The 25,906-nt window shown below is 46.8% G+C and overlaps 1 protein-coding gene across 4 annotated transcripts; it reads left to right on the plus strand.

The window, feature by feature from the left end:
• The first annotated feature begins 278 nt into the window (after positions 1-278).
• LOC125319178 (cystathionine beta-synthase-like protein) lies at positions 279-25,868 on the plus strand. Of its 4 annotated transcripts, none has more exons than XM_048290242.1 (18): positions 279-425; positions 6,051-6,179; positions 6,893-7,104; positions 7,351-7,457; positions 8,206-8,340; positions 10,858-10,937; positions 11,372-11,506; positions 12,026-12,095; positions 13,662-13,753; positions 14,602-14,727; positions 15,435-15,519; positions 15,716-15,821; positions 16,571-16,645; positions 17,355-17,489; positions 18,402-18,510; positions 18,818-18,847; positions 21,054-21,138; positions 22,455-25,868. In XM_048290242.1, exons 2-18 carry the CDS (start codon positions 6,138-6,140, stop codon positions 22,562-22,564), a joined length of 1,734 nt encoding a protein of 577 aa, XP_048146199.1. In that variant the 5' UTR covers positions 279-425; positions 6,051-6,137; the 3' UTR covers positions 22,565-25,868. The 4 variants fall into 4 exon arrangements, 3 of the variants coding, with proteins under 3 accessions (XP_048146199.1, XP_048146208.1, XP_048146214.1); XM_048290251.1 differs by having other exon boundaries at positions 6,920-7,104; XM_048290257.1 differs by lacking the exon at positions 18,818-18,847 and having other exon boundaries at positions 280-425.
• The last annotated feature ends 38 nt before the right edge of the window (positions 25,869-25,906 follow it).

Genomic DNA, 25,906 nt, shown 5'->3' on the forward strand with positions numbered 1-25,906 from the left:
ACGCTCCTTGAATGTCCTCCCTGAACCGAGGCGAACTGGACACAGTGTCTGAAGGCCCTGTGGGTAAACCCTGGGTGTTCCCTCGGGTTTCCCTCAGCGATCCGGCCGGACATTGCCGGACATCCCCGGACATCCCCGGACATCGCCGGGCGCTCCGGCCCCGCGGCCGCGCACCGCGCTCCCATTGGCTGGCTCGGAGTCGCCAACGCCCCCGCGCTGACCAATCAGCGCTCGCCGCGCCGCTCCCGCCCCCCCGGGGCGGGGCGGGGGCGGGGCCGGGGCGGGGCCGGCGGCTCCTCTTAAACTCCGCGCATCCTCCGCGTCTTCATCCTCCTTCTGCTCCTCACCATCCTCACCATCCTCACAGTCACCGCCCCCACCATCCCCACAGCGGCGGTGTCCGGGGTAGCGTCCGGATCGCGCAGGTGAGGTGGGGACCGTAGACGGAGGGGAGGGCGGAGGCCGCCGCATCCCTATGGCCGCAGGTTGCATCATCCGCGGGAGCGGGATGTAGCGGGGCGGGGGGGAGAGGGCTGGGGCCGGCCGTGCCCCACATCCCAGAGGGGATGGAGGATGGAGGGCTGCGGACTGGAGCGGATTGCCCGCAGAGACCGTGGAGTCTCCCTGGGTGAAGATATTCCAGAACTGTCTGGATGCGATCCCGTGCCACGTGCTCCGGGATGGCTCTGCTTGCGCAGGGAGTTTCGACCACATGCCGTACAGTCCCTTCCCTCCTGACCCATTCTGTGACTGGTGGTGCCACCCAGCTGGGCTTCTGTTTTGGTTTTGTAGTGAAGGGAAGAGTCGGCTGCGGATAAGGGGAGCCCCGGAGCCGCCCCTGGGAGGTGCTGGCTCTGCTGGGGATGCCCAGGACGGGCCGGAGGGTGCCTGGGAGCGCCACCTCTGAGCCCAGAGGAGAGATGGGTTCTCTGCTTTTCGTACAGGTTCACCAGATGACTTTGTTCCTTTCGGGTTTCTTTTGGGATTTGGCACCGGCTCTCCAGCTGGTCTTGGCTTGTCGCCCATTGTTCTCGTGGGTGCCATGAGGTTCACCTGCAAGGTTTTTATTTGTAAGTCTGGCTAATACACTGGACCATGAGGCTTATTTTTTACATTTGGTTTCATATACTACCCCTCCCCAATTAGGAAGGATCTGAAGTTGACTAGGACCTGAGGGGGCTCTTCAGTAGCAGTGTAAATAATGCTCCCGGTGTCCTGAACTAGCCACAACTTGAAAGACGAGTGATTCCTCTCCTGTTCCTGGTTGAGTATCCAGCCTGCTGTGTGTCTCTGTAATCCTGAAGCCTTTGACCATGGAGGTTTTGGAGTGCTGGGCCCTGTTCCAGCAAAGTTGCTCACACTGTTTACCCTTGCCACGAGTCTGTGCTGATTTGAGGTGTGGGAGCTCCATGTTCTGCCAAGCTTGCGCTGTGGAAAGGCAGAAAAACACAGAGCATGGAGACAGGTGAAACCTGGGGATCTTATGTGAGAGAGGAAAGATGTTTCCTGGGAAACTGGGACCTGCTCAGAACCTGGTGTTTCTCAGCAGGGGAATGGCTGTAGTGAGATCACTGCTGCTGAAGTGTGGTTTCGGTGCCAGTACAGGCCCAGCATTGGGGCATTTGCACTCAGCATCCTTTTCCATGCCAGCTGGTGGCTCTTAGTATCCTGCCATACCCTCTGTGTCTGAGTTACCCAGCTTTCCTGAAGCCAGACTGTGCTTCTGACGAGGGTGGTGGCAGCCAGGGTCATGAGGGATCCGTGTTCTGGAGCATGTGGGCTCAGGGACATCACTGACCTGGTGCTGGCAGCATGGCAGCCTGCCAGGGTGGCTGGCATGGGCTGGCCTCTGGCTACTGGCCTGTGGCCTGTGTGTGAGCAGTGCCGTGCTCGTGGCTGCTCTGGGGATCCTGCTAAAAGCTCCCTGGGTGCAGCCAGAGTGGCAGCTGGTCTTTCCCACAAAACATGCACCAGCCAAAAAGCTGCTTTCCTGCCCAGCTCTCTGCCAGCCTTTATCAGAGGTCCCTGGGCTAACAGAAGCTGTGAAGCCTTGCAGGAGGCACCATAATGCTGGGCAAGGGGAGCTGTGCTTCTGCCTGTCTTACAGACCTGCTCAGAAATTGAGAGCAGAGCTCCAGCTCCCTCTTTTTGTCATGCTGGTCAACATGTTTAATCTGTGAGCCTCTGTTCACCCTACCTGGAATCCTTCTCTCCCTGTGCTTGGTGGGCTGGGCAGATCCAGAGCACTGTCCAGGCTGCAGTGTTGGTCCATCTCTGTGTGCTAAGGAGGGGGAGCTAGAAGCAGGGAAAGAAATACTTTGAAAGCTTCTGATTGCAACAGGTGAAAATGCAGAGAGAGCATTCTCCAGTCTTTTCTCTAATGCTGCCGTGCTCCTGAAGACATCAGTCTTCACTCAGAAGACTTTTCAGGTCAAGTCTAGACAGGGTTGGAGTGAACTCAGGAACTGGAGCTGTCAGAAGACACCTGTGTGAGGCACAGCTTCCCTTCCATGGGGGCACAGCAAACTGGCCACTTGCCTGTTCTCCCTGGCTGATTTCTGGAGTAACAGTTGCCACAGCAGTGGAAGTTGCTTTGCTGCCAGAGTGTAATCTTTGCAGTGTTACAGAGGTGGGGGCACTGAAGAACTGCCCCTTTCCTGTCAGGAAGTTCTGAGTGTGCCAGTCTGGCTTTTAAAGAGTGAGCATTGAGAGGATGTGCTTGTGCTCATCTGCTCTGTAGGAGAAAATGGAAATAACACTTTGGATTCTTGCAGGATCTCTTTCTAGAGCCAGATGTTAATTCATTCCCCTGTTACTTCAGGTCATTTGATATCTCCTGACACAGGAGGGATGGCTGCTCCTGAGGAAGGAGCAAAGACACCCTCACACTCACAGAAAAACCACAGAAGCAAAACAACCCAAACGTTTGACTCGCCCCTGAATCTGTTACAGCTGTGGTGTTCCCAAATGAGATGGGAACTGCTGCATCTGGTTATCTACAAAGATCCTACAGCTCTGTAAGAACCTGTGGGTGAGCAGAACAACTCTTCTGCAGTGGTTTATTTGTGGCTGCTTAAAGTCATCAAGTTTCCCTTTCTCAGGCCACAGCATGATGGAATTCTGTATCTCATCTCTTGCTGAGCAGTCACCCCTGGGGGCATCTCCCTCTGATCCAGCTCTTACAGCTGCCTTTGAGACAGCTTTGTCTGTGCTCCAGGCCAGACTCCAGTTAATTTGGTTGTTGCACACTGGGATGTTTAAATAGTACAGTACATTAGTGCTGATATCGTACACTGTAAACAGCCGTGGAGACTGCAGCTCCTGACTCATCCGTGCAGTGAGTTCAGCTCAGGCTGCTTGGGGATTAATTTCACTCACTGGCCTTCAGTCCTGCTCTCTAGGAGCTGAGAAATAGTTTGGGTCTTGGGTTCCCTGTGGAGATGGCTCCAGGGATGTGAGCCTTGCCCACGAGACTTTCTGGATCTCACACCTCTGAGTCCCTCTCCCCTGCGTGATTTAGGTTTAAGTGCCTTTGTAAATTGTCCTTCTGATTAATTTTTTTTTGGTTTTTTTTTTTTCCCCCCTGTGTGATCTGCAGATATAATGGCAGGAACTAGTCAGGCTTTTCTAGTTAGACTCTACCCACACTCCCAACTAGTTCTGGGAGTGTTCTCCTTTATAGGAAAATTGAATTCAGGCTGGCAGGATTTCTTTCCTGACAATGGGCAGCTCTTCCTGCACCTTACCTCCCTCAGCCTCTTCTGAGCAGTGTTCAGCTGCAGTTACAGCAGCAGAGTTGCCATCTTCCTGTCCTGTCTCTCCAGTCTTCATTCCCACAAAAAAAAGGCTATTTTGGGTCTGTAGGCAGGATCAGGATGGGGATTTGGATATCCTAGACCACCTCTGCCTCCTGTTTTGCTGAGGTTGTGTCATCTAGGGCTGTAAGCAATGAATTATGTTGCTTAAGGTTAGTATTTGGTCACAGGATTTTTGTTGGCATTGCTTGTGTTTAGCTTTTTGTCCCTCTCCTCATTTTTGTTCAGAGTTGAAGCCCCATTATTGAAGCTTTGATCAAACATCAAGTGTTGCCATTCTAAAAATATGAGAGAATCTCACAGCTTATTTGAAGTCAATAAATACAGCTTCTCCTCAGTTTCTGCTGTTCAAGAAGAGATGGGAGTTGCTGTTAGTAAATTATTAATTTTTTTTGCCTTACAGTAAAGGAAATGAGATGCTATTGCCTTGCCTTGTCCAGAGGGAATCCTCCAAAAGGCAGCTTTTTAGAGCCACATTAATTTCTTTCCTGCCATCAATACAAGGAATGAGTACTGAAAACCTCTTAATTTTTTTTCTGCAATGAATTACTCCCTCTTTCCTCTCAGGTTTTGGACACTCTTGAAAGACACTGAGAGCTGGTGTTTTAAAGCTTTTAGAGGTTTTGTTCTCCTATTTTATGATAACTGGGAACAAAATCTGCAGTTTCCTGTCTCTAAGCCCTTGCTGCTTTCCTCCTGCATTTTGAAATGATTTGATCCTTTGGCAGCAAGGCCCCCTTTTCAGCTGGACTTTGTCAATATTGTCAGTGTTACCTGTGGCAGAGGCAGTGTCTGTGTCCAGTGTTTCATGCCAGCTGTCTGAGGGACCATGTACCTCATAGGAAACCTTGAAACTCCTCCAGTATTTTTCCTTTAACCAAAAAAAAATCCCCACTGATACTCTGAACTGTGAACCAGGAACCTCCCAGAAAGAGAAATGAGGGCTGGGTTTGCTCTGGAGCTGGAAGCAAGCTGATTTCTGGTAGCAAAGACTGGTTGGTGTTAGATTCTGTGTATTCAGGGGATCTTTGCTTTTTTAGACTGGTGTGTCTCAGTCTAACCCTGGTCAGTAGTCTGTGACAGGTTATAGTCCACCTTGGCTCTTGGGCATGTATTAACCTGATTGAATAGAATTGTATCATTTTGGTGGCATGGAAATCTTTGTATCTTGAAGGAAAATTATTTCAAGTCTTCGTCTGGAAAGTTGATCCTTTCAGAGTTCTTTTTTTCCCCCAGGGAGAGCAGTTTAAGTGCTTTAGGCATTTTCTTCAAGCCAGCATGCAGGAAGGGCATTGGTGTGCCTGAGGCAGCCGTGCTTAGTGGCCTGTGTTAACTTGCAGGATCAAATACTAAAGGTCACTGATGCTATGATTCAGAGTTTTTCCAGTTTTCTCACCAGACCATCAGCTCTGTGAGACCCAAGTGTGTGTTTCGTGTGCATCTGTCAGGAGGATGAGGCCAAGGACCCTTTCCAGCATAATTCAGTAATGGAAAGAGCTGAACCTTGCTGCAAAACAGTGATGAAGAAAACAAATATTAGGGAAAAAAAAACAACCCATGCTTTCCAAAACTTCAGCCAGATTTTTGTCTTTAATGGAAAGGAAGGAGACAGGCTCTGTGAGCAACTGGTAGGAGAAGTGAACTTACTGTTTTGTATTTACTAATTTCTGGGGCAAAAAGCTGCTAGAAGCATGAACTGTTTGCTGTGTGTGTTATATCCAGCATCACTGTAGCTGTGCATGCAACACTAATTAATTTTGGGTAGGAACTTGTGAGATCTTATTGTCCTCGAGGGTGGAGAGGCCTCTGTTCCTGGATAAAGCCTTTCCCAAAGTTGTGTACAGGGTTTTTTGGGGACGGCACCAAAGCCCTTTTGCCCTTTGTGTCTCTAGGACTGCATTTCCTGTGAACTGAAGTATTTCCTATTACTTCTTGTGGCTTTCAAGCTTCTGGAGTTGCAGAAGGTCCGATAAAAGAGGTTTTGTGCTTACTTTTCTGGCTCTGAGCTGTGGAGGACGTGGCAGAGGGAAGATTAGGTAATGCAGGAAGGACGGGGTCAGGGGACCCTCCATCAACCTTGCACAACACCTCTGCTGCATGTTTTATTTTTAATCCTGTTTATACAAGTTGTCTTCACTTTTGCAGCTCCTTTTTTTTCCCCTATGAAAAAGAAGTGTGTGGTTTTGCCAATGTGAGACAGGTTTTTTTTTTTGTTCTAACTTGCACGATCTGCAGCTCTGAAGGATTCCAGTCTCGTGAGCCACAGTACTCGTTCTCCTGAAGAAAGTCCAGTTTCCTGTGCCACCACCTCCACCAAAAACCATGGAGAAGTTTGTCTCAGAAAGGCCTGTTCCTCTGTCTAAGGTACTCCCGGGCCTTTGGGGAATACTGTTTGCCCATCTTTGCATCACCAGGATTTGGGAGAGCCCTGTCTGTTTCCAGGGAGATTTCTAGGTTGTTTTGCTGAAATTCTGTGGAGGCAAGGGATTAATACATAAAAATAAATAAAATAAACTGAAGGGATTAATCCTGGGAGTACTGGAGTGAAAGTGCAGACTGAGCAAGGAGAGAAACTTCCAGTTTGATCAGAAGCTCTTTGGCTGGAGAACTTTTCATGGAAGGGCCAAGACCAGGTTTCAAGGCCAGGCTGGATGGGGCTCTGAGGTGTTGAAATCTTTCTGGAAGGGTTCTCCCTGACCACCAGCAGCAATGCAGAGTCTTCTGGCACATCTAATTAGTCACCAAGCAGTCTTACTGCATTCCAGTCTTCTTGGAATGGGGAGATTTTGTTTCAGAAAGCTTTTGGTGTGGGAGGGGTGTCTCCCATGAGAATAGTCCTGGTTTTTTGGTATCTGTGGAGGCTTGTTGCACTGAGCACATGTGTTTAAATTATCTCTGTGCAGGGCACTGTGGTGAGCTTTTGCTCCCAAACTCGCACTGCAAGATTCTTGTGGTGGTAATAAGGATTTGGCAAACCAAGATGATGCTGAAACACTTTGCCATCTTCACAGTACTATGGAAACATCAACTCCTTTATTTTTATTTTTTTCTCTTCTCTTCCTTCTCCCTCCCCCAAGAATGAAATCCTTACTCTTCCTTCCCAGAAGAAGCCAGATACGAACTCATGCCCTCATGCACCTGCCAAATATTTTGTCTCTGGTGGGGTGGACTCCGAGAACTGCAAGGCCAATGAGAAGGAAGAGCAGTGGATCCGCCCTGATACACCCAGCAAATGCACCTGGAAGCTTGGGAAACCCCTCTCTGCCTCCCCCCATCACCATGCCACCCTGTAAGTGTTATTTTATTTGCTGTTTTTCAGCACGAATCCAGGTCTGATTAATCCTTGCTTTGGATCAAGGACTTGATGTTGTGAGTTTGTAACCAATGGATATTCTTTTAAACTGAAATAACTAAAATAACCAGCCTGCTAAAGGAGAAAGCTGGTTGAAATAAAAAGCACCAGAAATGCTGTGTGGTTGTTGTTGTTGTTGTGACCCTTCTGTGAATACTCTGGCTTTGTTTGTGTTTGTACCAGGCCAGAGCCTCCGAAGATCCTGCCAAACATCCTGAATAAAGTTGGCAACACGCCTTTGGTGCGGATCAACAAGATTGGGAAGCACTTTGGGCTCAAGTGTGAACTCTGTGAGTTGCTGCAGGCAGAGAACAAGCTAACTAACACTGTTTCAGAAGCTTGGGCAGCTCTGGTTAGTAATGTTATATAACCTGGCCACAGGAGTGCAGGTAATTGACAAGAAATGGTGAGAAAAAAATCCTGGCTTTCATTGGCAGATTTTCAGGTTTTTAGGATTTGGTTATCTAAAACATCTGTCAGCTTGTACCTCATGAGAACAATTCCTGCAGCTTTTCCTTTTTTTTTTTTTTTGAGAAAGCAAACTGTTTTTCATAGAAAATAATTTTTTAAATGTAAAGAAGTTGTGTGAAGTTTTGGACTGCTTCTCCTATTCAGAGTATTCAGCAGTGTGTGCACAATGCAGCTCTGCAGTTATCACTAAGGATCACTGAAAATGATTAAAGGCGTGAAACTGTCAGTGAATAATTTTTTTGTTTGGTTGGGGTCTTAAACCCAACCATACTGGAGGCATCTGGAGCTGTGGTCAGAGCCCTGAAAGGTGGTGTCCAACACCACTGAAGGGATTAATGCTGGGAGTACTGGAGTGAAAGTGCAGGCTGAGCATGGGGAGAAACTTCCAGTTTGATCAGACGTTTTTTGGCTGGAGAACTTACCAGGAGAGGGGCAAGACCAGGTTCAAGGCCAGGTTGGATGGGGCTGGGAGCAACCTGGTCTGGTGGAAGGTGTCCCTGCCCATGGCAGGGGTGGAGCTGGATGAGCTTTGAAGTCCCTTCCAGCCCTGCTGGTTTGTGTTTGCAGTGGCCAAGTGTGAGTACTTCAACGCCGGGGGCAGCGTGAAGGACCGCATCAGCCTCAGGATGGTGGAGGATGCTGAGAAGGCTGGGATCCTGAAGCCTGGGGACACCATCATAGAGCCAACCTCTGGGAACACAGGTAGGGGATGGAGAAACTCAGGAAAGCGTGGGGGCAGTGCTGTGGTGGTTTTCCTGGAAAAGGCAGGTTGGAGATGGGAGCCTGTGCAAGGAGGAAAGGGGATCTCTCCGTGCCTGCAGGGAGCAGTGCCTCTCCCATCTCACACAAGGAACAATTCTGCAGTGTCCTCTGCTGACCAGAGCAGCTGGGAAGATGTTCTGCTAAATTACAGAGCCTCTTTGCTTTGAAAGAGGTGCTAGGCCAGACTCACTAGAGTCCTTAGGAATTCAAGTCTGACTGAAATTTTTGTGGAAAAAAGCACCCAAAAGACTGGTGTGGATCTGGGTCTTCCCCTTTTTTCTGTTGGGGAAGTCCCGTGGTCCTTCTGTCAGGAGAGGTGGGCCTGGTTTTAGGAGCAGCCATGCTGGTGCAGCTGAGATTGGGGATGAGCTGCATCCCCACAGCACTGCCTGCAGAGCCCCTGGATCGTCAGCAGGTTCCACCTGGGTCCACATTTCCTCCTTGGAGGGCTGGAGGAAGGAACAGTCCCCATAAGTCAGGGCAGAGCATCTGATGATCTGAGCAGTCTGGAGCTCCTGTGTCAAAGCTGTTGTGTTAAGCTGCTCTACCAGTGGGGAGTCAAACACACCTGGAATGTTCCCCCTTGAGCCAAATATAAAACACATAACACAGTTAAATATAAATAGTTACATATGACACACACTGCCTCCTCTGAGGAGGTTCATGGGGTGAGCTACAAGCTGCCCTCCTGCCTGATGTGTTCTGGAGAGGTGTCTGATCCTGTTCCTAAACTCTTTCCTGGGCTTCCACCCACTGCTGCTTTCTGATAGACACTGACCAGGCAGATCTTTATGTTGTTCTTTGTTACTGGAGGGACTGGGGTGATGAGCTGCTCTGTGACCAGTTCCCCAACCTGCAGCAGAAAACTGGGAAGTCACATCTGTTGCTGTTTGCTCAGCAGTTGCTGGGGGGATGGATCAGGGGATTCTAGGGGCATTCAGGGCAGCTGAAGCCTTTGTGAGTGTGGCTGTACCTCCTGCCTGAACAATGGTGTGGAGTGGAAAATATCCATGTGTGTTGCATTCCTCCTGTGTCCAAGGTCATACCATGACATCCCCCTCTCTGGGTCAGTACCTGATAAATGATTCTCCTTGCCACAGAATCCAAAAAGACAGAAGTGAAGGAGATACAGGACAATAACTTCAGAAAGCTGATTTGGTTTTTTTTGGTCATATAAGAGCAAAGATCAGGGCACACAGTAACCTGAGAGAATTGGCTTTTGCTCTCTACTGCTCAGAGCTTACTGAGTATGTTGAATGTGAGAGCTAATGTGTTATATCTTTATCCTCTCTCAGCCAAAGTCCTGTTTTGATGTTTGCTGCATTTCCAGGTCAGTAGCAGAAAGTACAAAGTATTAGAGTTCAGGTCTCAAAATCCTTTCTTCATCACAACCATAAGGAAGATCTGGATGACTTCAGCCTTTAGCTTCAATGAGGCTGTTGCTGTCTTATTTATTTTGGTATTTGGGCATCCATATTTATCTATAATATACTAAGAAAAGTTGTTTCCCTTCCTAATATATTAAACACTACTTGAATTGTTTGAGGTGTGAGTTATGCTTCTCCTAGAGGAACAGTTAAAGATTATTAGGGTGGTGGTTTTTTTCTCCCCTAGACAATCCACATAAAAACATACAAACAGAGCCAGCTTTGAACAGTCAAGTCTCTGTGTAGGTTGAGCTGCATGTGTTGGTCCTGTGCTGGTGCCCAGAACAGCAGGGGAGCTGCAGCCTGACCTCACACACCTCTCAGCCAACCTGATCAGCTCAGCCTGTCCAGCAGAGAGGTGATCTGATAGCAGGTGTAAGCTTCTCTTCCACACTTCTGAGCTCAGCTCTTCAGGAGCAGGAAGTGACCAGCTGGAAGGCAGGAATCAGGCTGGAGGTGCAGATTTTCAGAGTAGAAATGAGATGTCTGTCTCCAGCAGCCAGGGTGCTTCACTGTGGTAGCAAGCTGACACAGTGCATTAGAACCTCAACCACAAACAGCATCTAAATAATTTCTTTTTAGACAGGACTTAGTTTCAGCACATTGCAAATAGGGATTTATGCAGAAGTGAGTCAATAGAGGCCCTACGGATCTTTCGACAGAACCAAAGTGATTCCTCCAGTCTCCTCCAGCTTAAAGCACATTCCTTTCCCAAGTTACTTCTGGAAAAATGAAGTGGGTGAGACAGGAGGAAGGTGATGTGCCTGTGGTAAAGCCAGCAGTTTGCACATGTCAAGTTTCCCCACCCTTGGCTAAACTTTCTCTTTGCTGTGAACCTCCGATGAGTATCAGCATCTGTAAACCCAGTTCCCCCCAACAGGCAGAAACATTCCCTTTGCCACCCCTCTGGAGACACTCTATTCAAGCCTCTGGTGAAAATGTGATGAAAGCCAGGGCGTGCCAAAGCTGGCACTGTGGGTTTTGTGCTGTGCTGCTGCTCACTGAGTGCTCTGCTTGCCTTTGCTTGCAGGGATCGGGCTGGCCTTGGCGGCGGCAGTGAAGGGTTACCGCTGCATCATCGTCATGCCAGAGAAGATGAGCATGGAGAAGGTCAGAGCTGCCTCTGTTTTGAAGAATTTAAAAGTAAACATGTTTGCACTCGCAGAGTTCCTGCTGCAGATGGGTGCTGGGGCTTCAGCAACAAAGGTGCAGGCTCTTGGCCAGGCAAAACTCTGCCAAGGAGCTGTTGCCAGTGCTCGCAGAAATCCAGGCTAGCTAGCCATGGATAGAAAATGGCTTTAAGACCCATCCCCACAGCACTGCCACTTTGAAACTCCCGTAACTTTTAAATACAGGTGTCAAGACAACCTGAGGTTTGCCTGGTGCATTGAAATGGTTACCTGTGCCCTGTGTTAGCTGTTAGCTGCTGGGCAGAGGGTGAAGGAAGGCAGGGCTGAAGCTTTGAATACTCTGCAAATATTCTGGGCTCGGGGCTGAGTGTTGAGGGGGTTTTGGAGTTTCGTGACCACCTTTATTTGCTGCAGGTGGATGTCCTGAGAGCTCTGGGTGCTGAGATTGTGAGGACCCCAACTACTGCCAGATTTGATTCTCCTGAATCTCACGTAGGAGTGGCCTGGAGGCTGAAGAACGAAATCCCCAACGCACACATCCTAGACCAGGTGAGAGCCACGGTGTCAGAAGTGCCGGTGTGGCATGGAGGAGTCTCTGTAATGTCCTGGGATGTCTGTTCAGCACTCTCCATGTGTCTCTGGAGGAGAAGATGCCCCAAATCTGGAGCTGGAGCTGAGCAATCACTGGACTGTAGGAAAGGAAGTTTTTACAGTCACTAGAGAGCAGCAACGAGCTGGTGTTTGCCAGAACTACAACACTTATGGTGTTTATTTCCACTGAGCTGGCAATCCTGTGAGAAAGAATGGACACAGGGGTCATGTTGCTAAGAGTAGCTGTCCCACAGACAGGACTGATTTTGGCACGGGAGCGTGCTGGCACCTTCGGACTGCGCTTAAATTAGGTCACTTATGGGGCCTGGCTCCAGATAATACACAATGCAACAGTCAGCAAAGAGTATGTTTAGGTGTTCTGGGGCTTGGGGATTGTTTGAAATGTTTCTGAACTGCCTCAAAATGTGATTTTTGTATTTCTGGTCTACTTCATGGCTGATCTGTCTTTCAATTTAGTACCGCAATGCCAGCAACCCCCTGACGCACTATGACACCACAGCTGAGGAGATCCTGCAGCAGTGTGATGGTAGGTCTGCTCTGCTGCTAAACCCCCCTTCAACAAGCTCCTGGTAGTGCCCTGTTGTTCTGTACTTGAGGAATGAGAGCTGGGCTGGATGAGAAATGCAGAGATTTTGATAAAGCCAACCCCATACATATCCTGTGTGTCATTAGAGAATTACCATATTTCAGAAGTCACAGTCGTGATTTTTTTTTTCCATTAAAGAAGAATTCTTTGGTTTTTAGATTCCCCTGCTTGTGATGAGATGGAGAAAGCAGTGCTTAAGTGACCTTAGAAAAAGCTTCATAGGTAGACTGGCATGGAATAGGGTCATTCTTCTCTGATCACAGATAGAGAAATAGCTGGTTTAACATTCCCAGAGCAAGCACTCCAATACACTGGAAGCGTCTTCACTTCGGAGTCCCCAGGGGCACAAACTGCTCTGTGTGACAGCTGTCACCAGCAGGACCCTCTGGCACTGCAGGGCTCTCTTCAGTGTTGGCTCTGGGCAGCTGAGCAGCAGAAGGGGCTGAGCTGTGGCAGCAGAGCTTCAGCTGGGCTCATTCCTCAGCTCAGGAGCTGGTTTGAGAGCTGTGGGAGACATTCCATGTGATGCTGCAGCCACGTGGGCATTTCCATAGGGGATAGAAGGGGTTCATACAGAAGGCTGCAGACCTGCCTTATTAAGCAGTACATTTTCTGATTGGACCCCCTGATAAGAAATGCAGCTATTAAACTCATTCTCATTGAGGTGAAGACCATGTGAAAGGGTCTCTTCCCTCCTAAATCTCTAGCTTTTCAGAGGATTTGGCTTGTCTTTCTGTGCCAAACTTAAGAGTTAAAGTGAGTACACTTTTACAAGCTGCCATCCCACAGACTGAGAGTCCAGATGAGCTCCAGATTTAGGCTTCTTATTTCTATTTACTTCCCCTGACAGGCCAGGCACTGTTCAGCTACCCCTGCTTGGTGGGGTGTTATTCTTTTGGCTGGTAGGCAATTGATTTTGTGTGTGAATTGATGACCTTTTAAAAACCGATTCTTTTTTTTTTTTAATTAACAAAGCTGTCGTGTGGATGCACCAGAGAAGCTGTAGGTGGTGACAGAGGGATGAACTGTCACATCCACACTCAAACAGTCCTTTTCACATGAAAATGAGGGAGTAGTTGTGTTAGCATTTCTCTCCAGGGATGCCTATCCCATGCTCTTGGCACTCACTCAGTTAATTAACAAACATAATGGGCTGCTCAGTTTAACTTAGAGAATGAATTGTCTGTATCAGCAAATACAGTAACAGGAAAACTGCAGCTGTCAGCTCTGTGGCCACCTCCAGCTGTGTCCAAAGTGCCACAGATTGGTGCCTTGCCAGGCCTCTGGGTGGACATTTCAAAACCCTTGTCGGAGAAAATGATGATTGAGCAAATGCAGTTTCAAGGCAGGTCTCACAACAGCTCCTGGGAAGCAAAGAGCCCTGTTGTGCCCTTTTCAGCCACTCTGTGCATTTCTGTTGAAGGAAGTCCATCCTTGGGTGTAAGTGAGCTTTCAATCCATCATTCTGTTGGAGATTTCACACTTCTCTCCCACCCCCTTAAACAGGAAAGGTGGACATGGTGGTGGCCGCGGCTGGCACAGGAGGTACCATCACTGGCATCTCCAGGAAGCTGAAGGAGAAGTGTCCAGGATGCAAAGTAAGTGACAAGCCCACTGCTTTTCTCTTTAGTGTCTCCTCAAACTGCCCCACTTGGCACATCCCACTCCTTGTAAGCCTGCCCTGGGTCTCTGTGGGAAGCTCTTGGGTGTTCTCAGCTAGAGTCAGTTAGAATGTAGTTCTGGCTGCAGAGAGGGTTTCAGAGTGTCTGAAATCATCGTGCTCTGCTCCCACTGGTGACCAGAGTTCAGGTTTGGCTCAGCAGATGAACAGTGACCCTCAGATGCCTCCATGGGGTGTCTGGGAAACTTCCTTCTCTGGTGTGTGCTCGGCAGCCTTGAGTTCCCTCCCTGGCTGTGCCTTCCCCAACTGCTCTGGAGCTGCTGAGGTTCTGCCCAGTGGAATTGTCTCTGCACACACCAGCCTGTGTGTTCTCCTGTGTGATGTGATAGATTTCCTCACAGAACTTGTGATCCTGCTTCAATCATGAGTATTTTCCTATGCAGGCATGGAGTGGTAAGGAAAATAAAACTGATCTGCTTGCACTTTACACAAAATGAGTTTTCTGTAATGATGTCTGACATGTGAATGAGGACAGCCCTGTCTCAGGGAAGCCCTGTTTTCTGTTAAACCAGGTAAAACTTGTGTAGAACAAGTGCCATCAGTGTCCACAGCCTGAGGAGATGGGATGGGTTTCCAAGGGGTCAGAAGCAGCAAAGCGTTTTGCTCCCAGGGGAGGTGAATGTTGCCAGGAGGAAATCAACAGGAGACCAGGTTGCTGTCACTTGGCTGTATGCTACCAGCATCTGTGACAAAGCCAGTGCTCACAGGGGCTGTGCTCTCCAAAGCTGTGTGTCTCGGTGGCCTGAGTGGAAACTGCTTCTCCAGATTATAGGTGTGGATCCTGAAGGCTCCATCCTCGCTGAACCAGAAGAACTGAACAAGACTGACAAGACAATGTATGAAGTGGAAGGAATTGGATATGATTTTGTCCCCACAGTGTTGGATAGATCTGTAAGTCACACTGCTTGGTTTACTGCCCTTTGCCCTCTGCTGGGATGCAGGAGTGAGGTTAAAGGCAAAGGAAAAACTTGGGGAAGTATTTCTTTGAGCTGAAATGGAAGGGCTAGCAGGCAGAGCTATTCCTGTTCTTTCCATCAGCAAAAACAGCCCTTGAAAGGCTTCTGAACTGGCTACATTTGTTTTACAATGCCAGGTGAAAATGCTGCAAGTCGATAACGTTTTCCTAGAACACACACTTATTTTTGTGCTTAAAAAAACCCCAAAACACACCTGAAAAAACTAATCCTGAAACACACACAATAAAAACAAACAAACAAAAAACCCAACAACTAAGCAATAAAGAAATCCCCTCCAACAAAGCATCCCAACCCGTTGTGGACAAAGTGGTGTGACTGCGTCCTGAGCAGATCCTGTGTCCCTGGGAAGCCCTCCAAGAGGGGAGGAAGCTGATGCTGTCTGAGGCTGACTCACAGCAGCCTGCTCTCACAGCAGGGTGCCAATAAGGAGCCCCTTGTGCTGATGTGATCATCTTACCTTGGCAAAAAACCCCACTTGGCATTTGGAGGAGGATGGAAACCCGGGCTCAGCAGGGCAGCTGTTCCCTCAAAGAGCCGGGGCTGAATTCACACTGGTTGTGTGGTTGCCTTGTCTCTCCTCATTCAAACAGAGCCTTGTTTGTGTCTCCTGCCCTTCCCCAGACTGTGGACCAGTGGTACAAGAGCAATGATGAGGAGTCGTTTGCTTTAGCACGGATGCTGATCCGCGAGGAGGGACTGCTGTGTGGTAAGAGCAGGCGGGACCCCTCTGGCTTTCTCTGAGTAGTCCTTGGGTGGCTGAAGCCTTGTGCAGATCACAGAGACTTTGTTCCACTTCAGAACTTGTCTTCCTCGCTCTGGGCTCCTCTGTTCTTCCTGCTCCTCTCTTTTGATCGTTGTCATTTCGCGGTTTTACGGTTTTGCCCCTCTGTGTGTTGTGGCAGGTGGCAGCTCGGGCAGTGCCATGTCTGTAGCTGTGAAGGCAGCCAAGGAGCTGAAGGAGGGTCAGCGCTGCGTTGTCATCTTACCTGACTCCATCAGGAACTACATGTAAGGACCTGCTGGTTTTCCCTCTGGGAAAGGGGTGAGGCAGACCCTCAGACCTCCTTACAGACCTCCTTGTAACACCCAGGTATCCCAGCAAGGAATGTCTTTGGGGCACAAGTTCTGAGCTATCTAAAAAGCATCTGACATGGAGCAGGGATGATCTTTTCCCTTTTAAAGTTGAGCTCTGATTTCAGTAGATAATCATCAGTGGTTAGCACCTTTCACAGCAAAGGCTTTGCGTTCACTGTGTCATTTGTGGGGGATCACTGGTTATCCCGTTCCTGGAAGGGTCCCTGTGCCCAAACAGCAGGACCCAGCGCTCCTGCAGCCCAGCAGCCACCCTCAGGGTGAGTTTGCAGGTGGCAGCCCCCGGGCTTCAAGCTGTGCTGAGAAAACATATCCCAAAACAATGTATTTTTAGCTGAGTTTCCTGACTTCTGCTGCATCCAGCTCAATATTAGACAGACAGGAGCTGCAGACAGACCTTGCCTGGCACATCCCCATTCCAGGCTTTGTCTCTATCGTATTCCAAGGGGCTGATGCAGTTGGAGCTTTGTTTCCTATGGGATTCCTTTTTCTTCTCATGAGTATTTCTTCCCCATGTCCCTGGCTGGTAAGCTTGGATGGCAAATGATGGCTATTTCCAGCTACACTTTAGCTGTTGGTGACAGTGAGCTGTGAACAGTTGCCTCTGTTTGCTGTCAGATGCTCAGGCCCTGCTAATGAGATTTTCACTTCCTGGTGCTCTGCAGGTCCAAGTTCTTGAGTGACAAATGGATGATTCAGAAAGGGTTCATGAAAGAAGAAGACCTTGGCAACAAACCTTGGTAAGCCTGTCAGATCCATTTGGATCTCCATGAGTCTACTCAATCGAGTTTATGGCAGTTGCTAATTTAAAGCTCATTTCAATTTACACTTCTCCTTTGATTTAGCTGATCTTCCATGCTATTGTCTTGATGTATAATTGCAGCTATTAATCAAATCTGCTCTAATTAGTTGTCATCCTTCCTTGAGTTGTATGGCAGCAGAAGAAAATTTAGTACTTAAAGATTGGGTTTTTTTAATGAAGAGCGTTATATCTGAAATAAAGGAAAAGGTAGTATGCAAAGAATCCTTTCAAAATCAGAGTTCCTGAGTGCAAAGCACTGCAAGTCTACATAGGTGGGAGGGAATCTTCCCTAAATTGTTGCCTGTAATGACTGTAAATAGGTCTTTGAGTAGGAGCACAAAATTTCTGTGTAAGATATAAATAATGGAATTGAGGAGGTTAGTGCTCTCCAGTAACTATCTGTAATCACAGAAAGCAGATGAAATGAGGAAAAGGGGTTTGATTTTCAAGCCTTCTCACACTTCAGTGACTTTCTGATATTGGGGATAAAACTTGAGAGCCCTGAAGCTTTATTGACTCTGGCTGAATCCTGACTCTTCCTTGCAGCCTTTTGTCATTCCTGTGGTGCTGGAGGCCACAGTGCATGGAGGACTGGTTCTGTTCTCTCCAGAAGACTTGCATGGGTTTGTTTTTCATTCCATCCCCAGGTGGTGGAACATCAGTATTCAGGAGCTGAGCCTCTCTGCCCCCCTGACCGTGCTTCCAACTGTTACCTGTGCAAAGACTGTGGAAATCCTCCGGGAGAAGGGATTCGACCAGGTACCAGTTGTTGATGAATCTGGGTATGTCCACATATATCACTCTTCATCCCTATGTATCAATTCCCTTGCCAGCTCTTCGGGGATGTCTTTTAAATGCTTGCTGGAAGTATAATTGCCTTCTCACTCATCCTTTTTCATTGATTAACGCAGCTCGGAAATGTTGCCTTGAACACACCAATGCTGGACTGTGTGTTTTCATGCCAGATTGTCCTGCCCTTCACACGATTCTAATGATTATTTTGATGTGCTTACTCAGTGTGTCTCTGCAGGATAATTTAATTTCTTTTAATAATAATACCAGTTTAACGTAACAAAGCAAAAATTCCTATTTCAAACAACCAACCCCGAACGTGCCCACCTCTATCAGAGCTTTTCACAGAGTTTCTTCAGCACACTGTGTTATAGTGCAGTGCTGCAATGACCCCTAGAAACCAGGGTGTCCCCAGCAAGCTGGGATGTGCATTACCACCCTGCAGGTCTCCTGCAGACAGGCTGAGTATTGAAGAGTTGCTCATTTGTGCTGACCTGAGGGATGAATTGTTGTAGATCCTCATAGGAAAAAGGGACGTGAGCCAAACTGGGGTGAGCTTTCAAAAGGACAGATCAGAGCGTGGAAAAAGTTTGTGCTTTCCAAAAGCTCTCTGAGACTGCAGGTAGCCCTCTCCAGTTGCAAGGAGCAGAGATACAAAGAGCCTGGTGCTGAGAAGGACCCGCAGCACCTGCTGCCTTGTGTGTGAATCTCCAGGACCTCTGAGAACTGTACTCTGTCTCCTGCAGACACACAGAACCCAAGTGTCCCATGGATAATGCTGCATTATTGCCATGAAGTAGCTGAACTGACCCCTGCAGGCTGGCTGACAGTGGGTGCTTTGTTCTACAGGAACACCTAGGGCTTTTGTGTTGTTTATCCCTATCTTCTCTCTCCTTCCTCAGGGTGATTCTGGGCATGGTTACCCTGGGTAACATGCTTTCCTCACTGCTTGTTGGAAAAGTTAAGCCTTCTGATGAAGTCAGAAAAGTAATCTACAAGCAATTCCAACAGGTAGGCAGGTATATTCTGCAGCTCCTGGTTCTCTGCTTGCAAGAACTGGAGTAGGTGTGCTCACGCTACACAGGCTGGGTAAGGTTTACCTGGGCTATTACTGAGCACAGAATTTTCTTTTGAAAAAACGTGAAATGCTTGACTTCGTTTTCACTAGGCTTTAAGTTTCAACACTGCCCCAAAGTGGAGCAACTGCTGTGTTCTGGAAGTGTGTGTAATGCTTCTGCTCAACCTGTGAGCCGCCCTGAGGCTGAGCAAGGGTGCTGGTTCCTTATGGACAAATGTAAATTTATTTTTTCCTCCCCAGACAGACAATCCAGCATCGTGGGGAAATGTGGTGCGTAACACAACCACTTAGTTCACGTTCTCCCTCACTTGGACACCTCGAGAGTTTCTGGGGCTGGTGGTGTGTGATGGTTTCTGTGGCTGCTGTGGTGCCAATTCTCTGCACTTCTGAGGTTGTGGCTCTTGCCATGGGCAGCTTGAAGGCTTCTTCAGTCAAGAACAGCTTAACCATTTCTTTTCACTTTATTTCTGGTACTTTCTTGGTGGAGGTTGGAAGGGGAGTGGCACAGGCTGTGGTGCTGCTGACATGTTAACTAAAAGTGGTTATTTTTCCATTTGAATTGATGGGTTAGTGGAGAAACATAGTGGAATGCACATAACCTCAGAACTATTGTGGATTTTGCTTTTTTTACCACTTTAGTCAAGGGGATTTGGCTTGTTCATGAGCGAAATTGGGAAAATGAATCATCTGTGTCACCAAAATGACTTCTGATAGCCTACATGGGATACCACAGCTGCATCAAATAAGAGGCTTAGCCTGTAAACCAGGGCAGAGGTACATTTTGGAAAGATGGATCTTTTGGCTTTTTTAGGTTGCTCAGAGAGGTTGTGGATTTCCCATCCCTGGAAGTGTTCAAGGCCAGGCTGGGTGGGGCTCTGAACAACCTGGGACAGTGGGAGGTGTCCCTGCCCATGGCAGGGGGGTGGGACTGGGTGATCCTTAGGGTCCCTTCCAACACAAACCATTCTGTGATTGTTTAACATGGGCAGCCTGCTTTGATAGGATCCCTGCAATTATTTTGGGGCAATCTCTTAGAATGGAAGCAGAGTGGTTATAGATTTTTTGAAAGTCCCTGGTACCATTGTGCTCTGGGGACTTGAAACACCAGTCACAGGATAATTTGCCAACCCAAACAAGTGCTAGTGGAGGGAAGAGCTGTCCTTGTGGAGTCAGATGTTAGTTCCAGTGGTTTGTGTTCCCAGTCATGTGCAGTGTAGTACCATGTGCATAGACTCATTGCTTTAAAGACTTAATAAGCTTTAAAAAAAAGCCTAAGTGTGGGAAAACCTGTAGGCAAAATGTTTAAGGAGCTTGAATGAGCAGTAGGGAGACAGGTGAAAACTCCATGGGGGTTCTGTTAAATTTCCACTGAGCATCTCTAGGCATGTTTATGTCTTCATGGTTGTCCCAGTGCTGCTAAAGGCTGCTTGTCCTGGTTGTCCATAACCTGCCCAGTCCCTGAAAACAGATTTGGGACTGGTGGGTGACTCCATGTGGCAGCGGATCCAGATTTCCCACCTCCTTCCTTTCCTGGCCCACAAGTTTAAGGATTGGTTCCTCAGTCTGCACTACTGCTGGTCCCTTAAACACAGGCTGCTGGGAATCCTCTGACTCCCAGTATGGAAACAGAGTTCTGTGTTCCAGTGCAGCCCAGCTGTTCATGCCATGGCATTTATTTCTCACAGAGTGAAGGCTTTTTGAATCTGCAGTGCAAGACTCTTCTTTAGTGTGAATTCCTTTAATAAAAGTATGTCAGATGGTGGGTGCTGGGGAGAGTCACCTGGTTAATGGAGCTGTGGCTGCTTCTTCATATGTTAAATTATGTTTGAACAGTTTAGACATTTTTTTAAATAATTGCAGTAGGTGATTGCTGGAGTGTTTTGCAAGTATCTGTTTTTTTGCAGAATTAACACAGGGTGCTTTCTTGTTCAGTCTTAGCAAAGTTGAACTTCACAAAAGATGAATTCTTAAATCTCAGTTCCTTGATTTGCACCCAAATCCAGTGTTGGCTGAGCAATCTTTCACCCTTGGTTTCGTTTTTGGCTTATTTAGGCTTTTCTGCCTTTGCAGATCATATTCTCTTCCCCAGTGCTTTGCAGCCCGATTCACTCACTTTTTCACAATCCTTTTGGGATAAAAATCACCAAATATAAAGAGTTTTATGGTAACTTGGACACATGGAACACTTGAGACCTTCTTTGATTCTTAGCATTTTTCAGATTTTCATTATATTCATTATGTTTACAGAGTCAGAATGAATAACTTCATGTAGTGCTTCGTTTTCTTGAAAATTAGAAACAAAGAAAACGGATCTTTTAAGTTGGCCTTGATTTGGTGGTGTTTTCTAATGCTTCACGTGGTAGCAGCACACAAATGCTGATGTACTGATTTTAGTTCTGCATGAATTGTGTGGGGATTATTGACCACTAAACATAGAAAGGACTGTTTTATTCAAGTTTTGTAACTCTCTCCTCAGATTAACCTGAAAGACAACTTGGGGAAACTCTCTCCCATCCTGGAAATAGACCACTTTGCTCTGGTGGTTCATGAACAGATTCAATGTGAGTACAAAGTACTGCACCTTGTGAGAGCAAATTTGTGAGTGGTAACAAGAAGCAACGGGAGTGTGAATGAGTAAATGAGCTCTGCAGTAGCAAAATCCTCTTTCTGTGTCAGACTATGTGCTACTCATTTTCATCCCTGGAAGTGTCCAAGGCCAGGCTGGACAGGTCTTGGAGCAACCTGGTCTACTGGAAGGTGTCCCTGCCCGTGGCAGGGATTGGAATGGGATGATTTTTAAGATCCCTTCCAACCCAAGCCATTCTATGATTAATTAGACTAAATAAATCTTCAAATCTGGGGTATATCACTCTTATATGTGAATAGTATTTTGTCCTGTTTCATCTTCCTTACAGCAGACAGCTTGCAAAGTTACAAACACTGATAAACAAGAGTCAAAACTATGTTAAGTTGTGCCAGATAAATTTATCTTTAGCTTCTCAATTACAACTGGAAGAAGAAGAGCCATCAGATTTGGGGTTGTTCCTGATAATCTCCATAAGGATGTGCTCTTGGCTCTGAGCTGACTATTTATAAACCTAGAATCTCACTGAAAGCTTGCAGTGGAACAGAGATGGGTAAATAAAAAGCCCATGACAGTCCAGCTGACTGAAAAAACTGATTATAGAAGTAGACTACACACCTCAGTACAGGCAGACTTTAGGAACAAGGAATTTAGACAATAGATAAAGGGCCAGAGATCACGTTGCCACTTGAGTCCCAGGTCAAGGCTTAGGCTCACAATGAGAAAATCACTTGAACCTGTGCTCTCAATGCAGCACAGATTAAATGGATAGTAAATTTTTTGGATAAAAATGGGGTATTAAGGTTTTTATACTGATTCTGTATTTGACAGGGATGCAGGAAGATAACCATCTTCCTGTGTCACATTTCCTCCTCAAAATGTGGTTCCACTGGGCTGTCCAAGTGGCTCCTGCTTCCAATGGGGTAATGCCACCTGCAGCTGTTTCAAGTAATTAACGTTTGAGGAAAATACACTTTATGGCAGAGGGCCTGGTTTGAATTTTTGTGTCAAGAAAAATAAATGCAGCAGACTCTTATCCTTCCTTCCATAATGTCTCAGTGTCCCTTTTGATGAGGAGCCTTTCTGAGCTGAAAATCCTTGTCACTTCCTCTGGGACTCTTGGCCAAGGTGCCTTTTGTGTTTCCCCTCTGTGTGCCAGGATCACCAAAGAGCTCCAGGCTCGTGGAGCTGGGATGGCTCAGCCCCCACTTTTACAAACACTGCCACTAAAACCAAGCAGAAGGGGGTGTGTTTGTGCCTCCTGAAGGCAGAGCTGCCTTTTTCTCTGTGCAGATCACACGGATGGCTCCTCCAGCAAGCGGCAGATGGTGTTTGGCATCGTGACAGCCATCGACCTCCTGAACTTTGTAACCGCACGGGAGCGGGAGAGGAAATCCAACTAAAGCCAAGCAGCAACGTGGAGCCTCTTCAACATTTTGCAATCTCCAACAAAGAATCAGGTTTATGTCCTAAGTAGAATGTGGGTTTTTTTGTTGGGTTTTTGTTGGTTTTTTTTTTAATTCTGAAAATAAGCAGTTAGCTATCCTGGTGTCAGCTATCCAGCCAGTGTGTCCTGCTGTATTGCACAGCTTCTGGGACTTGTTTCTTAATCAGGTTAAGCAATATTTCTTATCAAGACAATTTATTTTTTTACCTATATATATATATATGTATGTGTAAAAAATATTGCTTAAATTAACTGGTGTGTTCCTTATTTCTTATGTCTGAAGGCTGGCTTTCCAAAACATTGTTTCAGATTCATAAAATGTCTTGAAATAAAGAGTTACTGAAGCAGAGGCCCAAGATAGCTCTGGAAAGTTCTGGATGGTTTTTTTTTCTCCCCATTCAAGGGTGTTAAGTTAGATATTACCTGTGTGGAGACAAAATTGGGACTGGGGCATGGGGAGAAGAAAGCAGGGTTTCCCTTTTGGTGGCATCAGTGTAAAACAAAGAAAATCCTGAGGGCTGGAGCTGAGAATCGCTCCAGCCATCTGCTCTGAGAAAAAGCTAGTTGGAGTAGAAGCATGGCAGTGAAGTGACAAACATAACGCAGTGACAGTGTTTTACACAGAGCACCAGCTTTCCCTGCCATGACAGACCTATTTTTTTTCCCAATCCCGTTAAGTAAGCACAAATGGAAAGATTTAAAAGGTAAGATCAAGCTCCTTGCCTGAAGGTTTTTTAAAATGATGCTGTTTCATCTATTACCTTCCTCTTCCCTCCCCACCCTCTTATTTATCTCAAAGTGCCTTTTTTTGGTGCCTGTTTTAGAACAGCCAAAGATAATCTGTCAAGAGCTGTAAATTTCAAGTCTCACTCAGGTACTCCTACCCTGTAGTTCCTTATTCCAGGAGAAAAGCCCTGCACTGGCCACCCCTTTGGATTAGGGTTATTGCTGAAGGAAAGTGACCCATCCTTACCTTACACTGTGGTTTACCAGTAAATTCATACACTTCTTTAAGATTTAAGACAACTTTTCCCAAGGCTCTGGAGAAAAAACTACTATGAAGTCTAAAAATATACAACTTCAATAATAATAATTGAAAGGTTCTAAAGGGTGATTGATTTTTTTTTTTTTTTTGGTTTTTTTTTTTTTTTAGTTTTTTTTTTTTTTTTTTTTAGTTTTTTTTCCCATTTTGCTGTTCAGTGATTCCTCTCTCACTGTTGCCCCTCACTGCAGGAGCAACCCCAGCTTGGGTGCTCTGATCAGTGGAAAGGTGAACCTGTGTGAGTGCCAGATGTGTGCACCTGTGTGTTAAAACCCTCTGTTCAAATCCATGGTAGCTTTTCTAGGCTGAACAGCTCTGTCCTACCTCAGCTGCTGCTTGGCAGAGCCTCATAACTCATCTTTCAAACTGTATTTCTGAGCTGCCTCACAAGGTCATAAATGACAGCACAGTTAAGGGCAGGGTCCTTGATCCTCATGCTTTTGACATCCTTGATGCTTCTTTGTGTCAGGAGTCTGTGAATGGTCAGTTGTACCCCTTGAGACATCAGTATTCCAGCTAAACTTCTAAACCCCTTTTCCAATTACTTCAAATACTACTGTCAGATACTCTTCCATATCTTAATTTACAGGGAAAACAGACTTCTTTCTTTGATTTACTTATTTTTACTACATCCTTTGATCCCCACACGTGCAAAAGGACCCATGTACTTCACTAGATGCTATGACCTGAAGTGTTTTCTGCCCTTGTAGATGTCACTGCTGCTAGGTTTTGGCATTACTGCTGCCTTTGAATATTTACTTTACTGGCTTTTATCTGATTTTTACTTTTTCCCCCTTTGCCATCTGGCCTTCACTCACAGTAGCAGGGAGGGAGGTGCTTGAGTAGCTGAGGTTTGTCCTTTTCCCCTGTGAAAGCTCATGTCCTGACCTAACAGAATTCAGCAGGAAATACAAAAATGGTAGAAGGAGGTTCCCAAAGCTGCTTTTCAGAGCAGCACAAGAGAGGAGTTAAAGGTGGGGCAGCAAATTAGTCAGTTATAAAGAAGTGTGAGGCTTTTAATCTATTTTTCTAGTACACTGTTCATACATTAATTCTTGTTGTGCCATGAAAACTAGCAGCATTGTGGACTGAGACATAGGGGGTGGTTAGAAATGGTGGGGAAGAGGGGATGGGAGTCTAAAGCATTCCAAGTAAGCCAAAGGATCCAAAGAAATCACCTGCTCCCCTGTGGTTTGGGAAGAACAGGAGCAGTCTCCTATTCTGTGCTGGCACAGGGAGGAAAAGACAGCCACCAGCCCCTCTTATTCACAGCAACACCGTGGTGAGACCAGAGGAATTGGGTAAACAAATGGAGTTGCTGCACAACTGAAAAACTTTCCAGAGCTCTTTCCCGTGGCAGGGATGCAGGCAGCAAAGAGAAGGGGACAGGGAATCCAGAAGGGCTGAAGTTCCTCTGCAAAAGCTTCTAAGTGTGATGCTTTCTTTGCATGTCTGAGGATCTCACTGCTGGTCCTGGTTAGTTGTGGTAGGGCTGATTAAAACTGGGCTTATCTTGTTTCAAATTCTCTGAAGACCAAGAAAGACACTGCAGTTTGTTCAGTCTTTTACCTGAGCTCGAAGGCCAGAGCCTGAACAGAGCTGTATTTTTTTCTCTGAAGTGGGTGCCTGCATCTTCTGTTTACCTGTGCTGCTTATGCAAGCGCTGACTAAACCTGAAACCTATTTTGCACATGGATATTTTTATCAACAATTTATGCTGTATTTGTCACTGTCAGCGATTATCAGTCCTAATGTTAGCTCTGCAAAAATACTTTTTATTTTCTCACCTGAAGGCAACTATTCAGTAAAACCTGTACAATATTTTGCAAGCGGTTACCAGGCAATGACTTAAGGATCATTTTCACGTTGTCATGTCCAGTGTAATTTCCCATTTCTTGTACAAGCTGTGGCTGACTCCAGAACTCTGGCTAGCAGGGATTCCTCTAAGCAGCCACACCAGTCTCATCTGCACACCAAGCTTCTTTCCGAAAACTTCTGCTTGCTCTTATAAATCTCACACAAGGCTCACTGTCAGGAGCTTGCTGATACTGCCCCTGTCATCCAACAGCTTTTCTTACTGTGTAGTGTCAACTAAGGGAAAGGGAAGCCTTCTTATGCTTCAAGGAGCTGGGAAAAACCAACACTATGAGCTGTATTTATTGCACAGATGTTCACAAATGTACAATATGAAGAGTTCAATAAAAGCTGTTTGATTGCAGAATGGCTCTGGGTTGGTTTTTTTAATGCCAGTTCAAG

Source organism: Corvus hawaiiensis, chromosome 2 (assembly GCF_020740725.1).
Source record: "Corvus hawaiiensis isolate bCorHaw1 chromosome 2, bCorHaw1.pri.cur, whole genome shotgun sequence".
NCBI lineage: Eukaryota > Metazoa > Chordata > Aves > Passeriformes > Corvidae > Corvus > Corvus hawaiiensis.